Source organism: Chrysochloris asiatica, unplaced genomic scaffold (assembly GCF_000296735.1).
Source record: "Chrysochloris asiatica unplaced genomic scaffold, ChrAsi1.0 scaffold00016, whole genome shotgun sequence".
Classification (NCBI taxonomy): domain Eukaryota; kingdom Metazoa; phylum Chordata; class Mammalia; order Afrosoricida; family Chrysochloridae; genus Chrysochloris; species Chrysochloris asiatica.
This window is the reverse complement of record NW_006408534.1, coordinates 11,111,817-11,121,599: the sequence shown is the minus strand read 5'-3', so window position 1 is coordinate 11,121,599 and position 9,783 is coordinate 11,111,817. Positions and strand designations below refer to the sequence as shown.

General features: G+C 38.6%; 1 protein-coding gene across 2 annotated transcripts in view; it reads left to right on the top strand.

Moving 5' to 3' along the window:
• The window catches only part of BRE (brain and reproductive organ-expressed (TNFRSF1A modulator)), a 746,464-nt gene that overhangs the window by 235,479 nt on the left and 501,202 nt on the right, over nt 1-9,783 (top strand). For both annotated transcript variants that reach the window (XM_006835176.1, XM_006835177.1), the window contains exon 5: nt 597-791. In XM_006835176.1, the coding sequence (XP_006835239.1) occupies nt 597-791 (195 nt within the window). The remainder of the gene's footprint in view (nt 1-596; nt 792-9,783) is intronic.

Sequence of the window (9,783 nt, the reverse complement as noted above, 5' to 3'; positions counted from 1 at the left end):
TATGTGCTCCATGTCATTTTTCACAGCCTCCAATTTACATGGACTCTTACTTTGTATATTCCATGTTCTGATTATTGAAGGATGTTACAGCTGTTTCTTCTCATTCTGAATTATACCTTAGTATATATCAAGGTCTCTGGTAGTGTATTGGTTACGAGTCAGGCTGCCAACCTCAAGGTCACCAGTTCGAAACTACCAGCTGTTCCGCGGGAGAAAGATGAGGCATTCTGCTCCCGTAAAGATTTACAGCCTCGGAAACCCTGTACAGGGTTGCTATGGGTCGGAACCAACTTGAAGGCGCTTAACAACAACATGATATTTAGGTTCCTTGTGTTATTACTACCCTGCTTTTCTTTTGCTGTATCTGCCTACTCATGATAGAGTTTCTCCTTGATTCTTTGTGAGGATTTTCAGAAGGCAGGAGATCACCAAGATCAAAAGACTTGTGACTGCACCACTAGGGTTTATAGCTAACTAGGAGTGGTCTGTTCCTCTTAGATTTTTATCATGCCTTTCCTCTACATTGATATGAGAATGTGATACTAGATTTGCATGAACATTCATTTTTAACTTGTGTTTTATTATGGCTCTTACAGAATCTTGCCTCCTGGAATCCTTCAAATCCAGAATGTCTCTTACTTGTGGTGAAGGAACTTGTGCAACAATATCACCAGTTTCAATGCAGTCGCCTCCGTGAGAGCTCCCGCCTCATGTTTGAATATCAGACGTTACTAGAAGAGCCACAGTATGGAGAGAACATGGAAATTTATGCTGGGAAAAAAAACAACTGGGTGAGGTTTTATTGACAATGGGGGGAAAATGACTTCATCTATAAAAAAATAAAATAATTAATTCAGATGACCTTGGAGAGCAAATCCTTGCTATTTCCTTTAAATAAACATGGTTTAGGTAGGCTATACACTTTATCATGATTTAGAGTTTGAAGGGACCTTAATGCTTATCTAGTTCGTTGTGTTTCTTAAATGTTACCTGGGAAATTCATAAATTTCAGTCTCACATGCTCAGCTCCAGATATTCACAAGTCTGAGGCAGACCCTAAGAAAACCTGAAACAAGTTCTCATATAGGTTCTGATGCAGAGGCCCCACAGGACATACCAGTTCGTTCGTTCTTTCTTTCTTTTTTCTTTCTCTCTTTCTCTTTCCGTCTCTCTCAAAATTATATTGTGATTTCATCTAGGTGTAATGGTTTAAATTCATTTAAAATAACCGGGCAGTTTGTATTTATAGCACTAAAACAAGACTTTATTTGTAAGGTTTTGTTCCTTAGGAAACGTATTACTTCAATATTTGCCTCAGTATATTTTATTTGATATTGAGTAATTTGTAAGCATTAAGACAATGGTTTTGGATTTGGAAATAAAAAACAAATCCTATAACAAAACAAGGAGGATAACTAGAGGTAAAGCTAGCAGCATACTAGGCCAGGGAGAGCCTAGTACAAGTGGGAACTGGGACTATGAAAGTAAAATATGAGATGTGAGTTTAAATCAGGGAGTAGGTTAAGAAATGGGATATAAAAGTAAGTCTTGAGGTATCAAAATAATTAGAACTGGCATGAGGGCTTAGGAGTAAGATAAAAGGTTACCTGCTAATACAATCCAATTTCAGACTAAGAACCCTATAATAAATACTGGACCCCAGCAGCAAGAATCTAAATCAAACCAGACTCATTGTTTTGGAGTCAGTTCCACCTCATAGCAACCTAAAGAACAGAGTAGACCTGCCCCATAGGGTTTCTAGGGCAGTAAAATTTTATGGAAGCTGCCTGCCTCATCTTTCTCACAGAGTGCAACTGGTGGGTTCACACACTGACCTTTTCGTTAACAGTCTGGCACTGTACCACCAGCACTGCTCTAGCAGCAAGAGGAGTCAAATTTTAGCCATTTTTAAAAAACATCAGGGATTGTATTAGTTTCTTATTGTTACAAACTCCCATACACTTTCTGGTTTAAAACAACACAAATTTATTATACAGTTCTGGAGATCAGAAGTCTGAAATGATTTCATTGGGATAAAATTAAGATGTCTACAGGGCTACCTTTCTTTTGGTGGTTCTAGGGGAGAATCTGTTTCCTTGCCTTTTTCAGTTTCTTATACTAGTGTGACACTGTAGGATAAACACTGGACCACAAGCCACTTTGAACCGACCATGCTGCCATTTCTCTGGTTTACTCTTCTGTCTCCCTCTTCAACTTTTAAGGATACCTGTGTATTCATTAGTCTCACCCAGATAATCCAGGATAATCTCTCTGTTTTGAGGTCAGTGTATAGCAACTGTAACTTTAATGCCATCTGCAACCTTTGCTCTGTGTCTTATGCTGGGCTCTCTACAGAAGCAAACCAATGAAGCTATATGTATAGATATATAGCTAAAGAAAGGTTTATGTTAAGGAAATGGCTCACTCAGTTGTAGAGACGGGCAAGTCCCAAGTCTGTTGGTCAGATGTCAGGCTGGAGGCTTGATTCACTTAGCTTCAGGGCTCTTAAACCATAATTGACAGAGAAGATGGTAGGCCCATCCAGCAGGGAAGAAGGTAAGCTACTGACAACCTCTAGGATCGGCAGGTAATAGAGCCAGACACAGGCTCAAGTCCAAAGAACTGGAGATCAAAAAATGAGTCACATACAAGATCTAGACCCAGCAAGCTTTGTCTCAGTGCCCAGTAAATTGGAAGCAAGCCACATCCCCAAGGACACTTCCTTTCATTTGATTGACTGCTCACATCAGACCTCGTCAAAGAGTTGATTACATTTTATTATATCTCATCATGGAGGATAACTGCATCTTAACTATCAAACCACTGAGAATCCTGCCCAGTCAAATTGACACAAAACCTTAACTATCACACCATGTAACTTGACATATTTACATGGTTCTAGGGACTAGCACATGAAAATCTTTGGATGGGCCATTATTCTGCCTGCCACAGGTGCTTCCTGCCTACTATCCCACTATGGTGGTGGTGGCGGTGTTAGGGACAACTTACTGCCAGGTCCTGTGCCATCCTCACAATTGATGTTATGCTGAGCCCATTTCTGCTGCCACTGGACGAGTCCATCTCGTTAGGGGTCTTCCTTGTTTTCACTGACCCTTTACTTTCCCAAGCATAATGTCCTTCTCTAGGAATTGGTCCCTCCTGCTGATAGGTCCACCTGTTTGTTAGAGCTGTTCTCAGTGGATACTGCACAGAACTGGTTGAAAGATGAGCGAGGGTATCTGGGATAAGAAAAGATAAGGTGGGTAAAGGATAAGAAAATTTGAAAATGTGCAAGATAAGGAGTTTCTTGAAGTTCTCTAGATTTCAGGAGAGATTTTAAGAAACAGTCGTAAGAAATGTCAAATAGGGCATTTCATTGGTTTCTGCAGGGCATTCTGTTCTCCCTCTGTGCATCAACATACTTTCGATGGAAGAATATGATGGCTCTTATGTTGAAGGTATAATATATTTGAAATATGAGGCATTTATCTGAACTAGCTCTAGATTAGACTTTTATTATCTCTTTATTTACTTAAATCGGGTAGGCAAACTGGGTTTGCCCCTGCCTAGTTTTAAACAAAGTTTTACTGGAACACAACCACTATCCTCTGCTTACGTATTGTCTGTGGCTGCTTTTGTGTGCAGTGATCAAACTGATTAGTCCTGACAGAGATCTTGTGGCCCACAAGCCTAAAATGTTTACTATTTGGCTCTTTACAGGAAAAGTTTGCTGGCCTGTTGCTTAGAGGCTCCAAAATTATCTCATTGTCATTAAGCTTACAGCATTTGGTTTCTACTTTATGTGTCATGTGTTAATCTCCCTACATGCATCTATTAGGAAAGGACTTTGGAATAGTGGTAAGACCAGTAAATTCCTGTCACTAACAAGCTGTGGTATAATGGTGAAGTTACTTAATTTCTTGGAATCTCTTTTCTTTTCTTATCTAGAGTGGGGCTAGACAGAAAACCTCTAAGCCTATTAAACTCTAAAGTCCTGTTGCTGTATCATTTCAACATGCATTGCCATTTCCTAGCTGTGCCTTTGGGCAAATGACTTAATCTTTCTTTACCTTTATTTCTTTATGTGTACAATGGGAATGATAATATTACAGAAAGTTGTTGTAAGGGGTAAATGTATCAGCCTTCAGAGGGCTTATTGTATGCTTAATGAAGGTCAGCAGTGCTCTTACTGCTGCTTTAGGGCCTGTCTATTGTATGTTTCCACCACATCTTTTAGTTCAGCCAACTGTGTTGGCGTGCGTGTTGCTGTGATTCTGGAAGTTATGCCACTGGTATAACTTAGTGTCACCCATAATGGATAGGTTTAAGTTTAGCTTCCAGATGAAGACAGACTAGGAAGAAGGAGAGATAGACTACTTCTGAATATTTAGTCACTGAACACCTTATGAATAGCAGTGGACCACTGTCAGATAACATCAGAATATTGAAACATGATGAAAAGCACAAGATTATTGTCAGATACAGTGCCGGAAGATAAGCAAGCCTCTCAGGTTAGAAATCACTCAAAATAGGAGAGGGGAGGAGTTGCTTCCTCAAAGTAGAGTTGACCATAGTGACGTGAATGGAGTAAAGTTTTAGTGACCTTCATTTGCTGATGGGACACAACTCAAAATGAGGAGAAACAGCTGTAACCATCCATTAATAATTGGAATATGGAATGTACATAGTATAAACCTAGGAAATTTGGACGTTGTTCCAAAAAATGGAACAAAAGCATCAATATCCTAGCCATTAGTGAGCTGGACTGGTATTGGCCATATTGAATCTGACAATCACATGGGTTACTATGGGGAGAATGACAGATTGAAGAGGAATGGCATTGCATTCATTACTAAAGAGAACATATCAAGCTCAGACTTGAAGTACAATGCTTTCTATAATAGGATAATATCCATACGCCTACAAAGAAAACCAGCTAATAATACCACTATTATTCAAATTTACACACCAACCACTAAAACCAATGAAGATGAAATCGAAGAATTCTACCAACTTCTTCAGTCTGAAATTGACCAAAGCATGTTATCAAGATATATTGAAATTACTGGTGATTGGAATGCAAGAGTTGGAAACAGAGAGGAAGGATCAGTAGTTGGAAAATATGGCTATGATTATACAAAAGATACTGGAGATCACATGATAGAATTTTGCGAGACCAATGACTTCTTCATTGCAAATATCTGTTTTCAACAACATAAAAGACAACTATACATATGGACCAATAGATGGAAAACACATAAATCAAATTGACTACATATATGGAAAGAGAGAGTAGAAAAGCTCTATATCATCAGCCAAAACAAGACCAGGGGCAGACTGTGGAACTTGATCATATGCAAGTTACAACTGAATGTGAAGAAAATTGAAACAAGTCTACAAGAGTCAAAATATGACCTTGACCATACCCCAACTGAATTTAGAGATCATCTTAAGAACAGATTTGATGAATTAGGCACTAAAGACTGAAGACCAGAAGAATTGTGGGATGGCATCAAGAACATTATACAGAAGAAAGCAAAAAGCCATTAGGAAGACAGGAAAGAAAATAAAGAGAAAAATGAATGTTAGGAAAGACTCTGAAACTTGCTTTCCAGTGTAGAGATGCTAAAGCAAATGGAAGTAATGAAGAGGTAAAAGATCTGAATAGAAATTTTCAAAGGTCAACTTGAGAAGACAAAGTCAAGTATTATAGTGAAATCTGTAAAGACTTGGAGTTAGAAAAACAAAAGGGAAGAACATGCTCAGCATTTCTCAAGCTGAGGGAACTGAAAAAAAAAAAAAAAATTCAAGTAGGATAAGCACTGGGCTTCAAGTGGATTTGAACTGCAAGGTGGCAGTTCAAACCACTCTCTATGAGTTAGAACTGACTCAACAGCACTTACCAACAACATCAAGGGGCAAAATATTGAATGATGCAGAAAGCATCAAAAGCAGATGGAAGTAATACACAGAGTCACTGTACCAAAAAGAAATGGTTGATGTTCAGCCATTTCAAGAGTTAGCATATGATCAAGAGCCAATGATACTGAAGGGAGTAGTACAAGGTGCAATGAAGGTACTGGCAAAGAACAAGGAGCTAGCTGTTGATGGAATAAAAATGGAAGTATTTTCACAAACTGATGCAGCACTAAAGGCACTCACTCATACATCTATGCCTAGAAATTTGGAAGACACCTCTTTGGCCAGTTGACTGAAAGAGAGCCATATTTGTACCCATTTAAAAAGGAGATGTCTCAACAGAATGTGGAAATCATTGACAGTATTATTAATATCTCATGCAAGTAAATTTTGCTGAAGATAATTTAAAAAATATAGCGACCACACTCTGACAGAGAACTTCCAGAGGTTCAAGCCATATTCAAAAGGGGACTTGGAATGAGGGATATCATTGTTGACATCAGATGGATCTTGGCTAGAAGCAGAGAACACCAAAAGGATATTTACCTGTACTTTATTGATTATGCAAAGGTTTTTTGAATGTGTGGATCATGAAGCTATGGATAACATTGTGGAGAATAAGTATTCCAGAACACTTAATTGTGCTCATGAGGAACCTGTACATAGACCAAGAGGCAGTTGTTTGAACAGAACATGGGAACATTGAATGGTTTAAAATTAGTAAAGATGTGTGCCAGGGTTATATTCTTTCACCATACTTTTTCAGTCTGTATGCTGAGCAAATAATCTGACAAGCTGGATTTTATGAAGAAAAATGTGGCATTAGGATTGGAGGAAGAAGACTAACAACCTGTGATAGGAAAATGACACAATCTTTCTTGCTGAAAGTAAAAAGGGCAAAATACTGGTGAAGATCAAAGACCACAGTGTTCTGTAGGGGTTGCACCTCAACATAAAGAAAATAAAAATGCTCACTACTAGACCAATAAACAGCATCACAATAAATGGAGAAAAGATTGAAGTTGTCAAATATTTTATTTGCTTTAATCAACCATCAACACTTAAGGAAGCAGCAATCAAGAAACCAAATGATGTATTGCATTAGGCACAACTGCTACACAAGACATCTTTAAAGTATGAGGATCAAGGTACACGTGACCCCCCCCTAAACCATGGTATTTTCAATAACCTCATATGCATATGAAAGTTGTACAGTGAATAAAGAAGATCACAGAAGAATTTTGATGGATTTGAGTTATGGTGTGAATGTGAAGACTACCAAATATGGTGTGAATGTGAAGACTACCAAAATAACAAAACAGTCCATGTTAGAAGTATAACTAGAGTGTTCCTTGGAAGCCAGGATGGTCAGACTTCATCACTCATACTTCAGAGGGAGGGACCAGTCCCTGGAGATGGATATCATGTTTGATAAAGTGGAGGCTTGGAGAAAAAGAGGAAGACCCCCTACGAGATGGACTTCCACAGTGGCAACAGCAAGGAGCTCAAATGTAGCAACAATTGTGAGGTTGGTGCAGGACTGGGCAATATTTCATTCTGTTGTGCATAGGGTTGTTATGAGTTGGTACCTACAGTGTGGCACCTAACAACAACAACAACAAGTCTGTCATTCCATTGCTTTCTTGACTGCATGGTTTCTGCTGAGAAATCAAAACTGAATCTCATTGATACTCCTTTGTAAGTAAGTTTTCATTTAACAGAATTTCTTTCAGGACTGTTTCCTTGTCTTTGATTTTGAAGAGTTTGATTATAATATGTCTTGGTGATTTTCCTTTGGGGTCTATCCTGTTTGGGGTTTGTTCAGCTTCTTGAATGGTTATCTTCTTGTCTTTCATGATGTTGTTGTTGTTGTTGTTAGGTGCCATTGAGTTGGTACTGACTCACAGCGACCTTATGCACAGCAGAACGAAACACTGCCTGGTCCTGGGCCAACCTCACTACTGTTGCCACGCTTGAGTCCATTGATGCTGCCACTTGGCTAATCCATCTCGTTGGGTGTCTTCCTCTTTTTCTCTGACCCTCCACCTTACCAAACATGAAGTCTTTCATATTTCATGATATTAGGGATGTTTTAATCCAACAGTTCTTTGATTATCTTTTCTGTGCTTTTATTTGTCATTTTCTGTTTTGGAATTCCTGACACCACTCCTCATGCTGTCCCTCATGAATCTTAGACTTCCTTTAGACTTTAAGATTGTGTTTTAGTTTGTTCTTTTAGCTTACTAGTATTGAAAGATTTATCTTCAAGCTCACTAATTTGGGATTCCATTGATTCAAATCTAATTGTTTGCCTTTCAATTCATTGTCCATTTCTGAAATCTTTGTGTTAATCTTCTGGATTTCTATTTGCAGGTTTTGTATTGTCTTCAGTGCTTTACCTATTTTGTTGTTTTTTCTTGAATTCTTCCTTGTTTTCCTAGACTTTTCTGTCAATCTTTTGGAAGTACCTAAATATCATCCTGAATTCTTTTCTCGGTAGTTTCATTCCTTTTTTCCCTCTTTAACGTTTTATGCCTTTGTCTCTTGGTCACTTGTTGAACCACTCTGTCATGTTTCTTTTTGGACCAAGAGGTTTCTGTTGCTTCTGAGACATTGTGGTGCTGTTGTATTTGTATTAAATTGATTATTGTATGTTGATATATTCTTAGGCACTCACTGAGTGCCTCCTGGTGGGTGTGGTTAATGGATGAAAGGGTGTGCAGCATTCTCTGTTTACCATTCATGCATCTCAGTTTAGGATAGGTTTGACTGAGGTTGGTTGTTGTCATTTATCATGTGTATAGTAGCTATTTTGTCTCTTGCCCAGTGGTTGGGGTTGTAGAAGGTATGGTTTTAACTTGCCTGTATGGGCACAGTTGCTTTTCCCTACAACTATGCTAGTCACCAATATGTTTCTGTAATACCAATATGCTGTCTTGTCTCTGAGCCACTCACAAAATTTAAGATGCCCACACTGCATCTGGTCGGCTGGCACAGATCATCAGTCTATATACATTTTTTTTGCCACATCTATCAGTTTCCTCTCCTAGTGAGCATCCAATCCACTTCTCTGTCCATTTATCTGAAACTCAGTGGCCCAGGACTATTATCTGCATTTGATTTTCCTTCTCCTTGCTGTAGAGGATCTGCATAGCCCTTCTGCTTACTCTTCCATCTTACTGCCTTCCCTCCTTCTATGAAAGTTTTAAAATTTTTATTAAGCAGTCTTTTTTTTTTTTTTTTAAGAAATAGGAGAAGCTAGTGATATAAACTTATTATGTTCACAGTTAGCACTTATTATTTGCCTGCATGTCCTGAATATTTTATAAGGTATATTTATTTTCAGTTTAAGACTTCCAATTTTGAAATCCACCACTCATCTGTCAGTGTAGAGATGCTTAAGCAAATGGAAGAAATGAGGGGGTAAAAAAGCTGAACAGAAAATTTCAAAGGTCAGCTAGAGAAGACAAAGTCAAATATTACAACAAAATGTGCAAAGATGTGGAGTTAGAAAACCAAAAGAGAAGAACACACTCAGCACTTCTTAGGCTGAGGGAACTGAAGAAAAAATTCAAGCCTCCATGTTTGTTACTGAAGGATCTCTGGGCAAATTATTTAATGATACAGAAAGCATCAAAAGAAAATGGGATTTAAGGGGCGGCGCTTCCCAGACCAGGCAGCTCAGGTAGGGCTCCGGGGAAAAGGGGCGGAATCGCACATAGAAAACCTCTGTCTAGCAGACAGACAGCCTTTGAACAAACATAAGATCTTATATTTCAACATTCTCCCAACCAAAAAAAGTCCAGGCCCAGATGGCTTCACAGGTGAATTCTACCAAACATTCAGGGAAGAGCTGTCACCAAT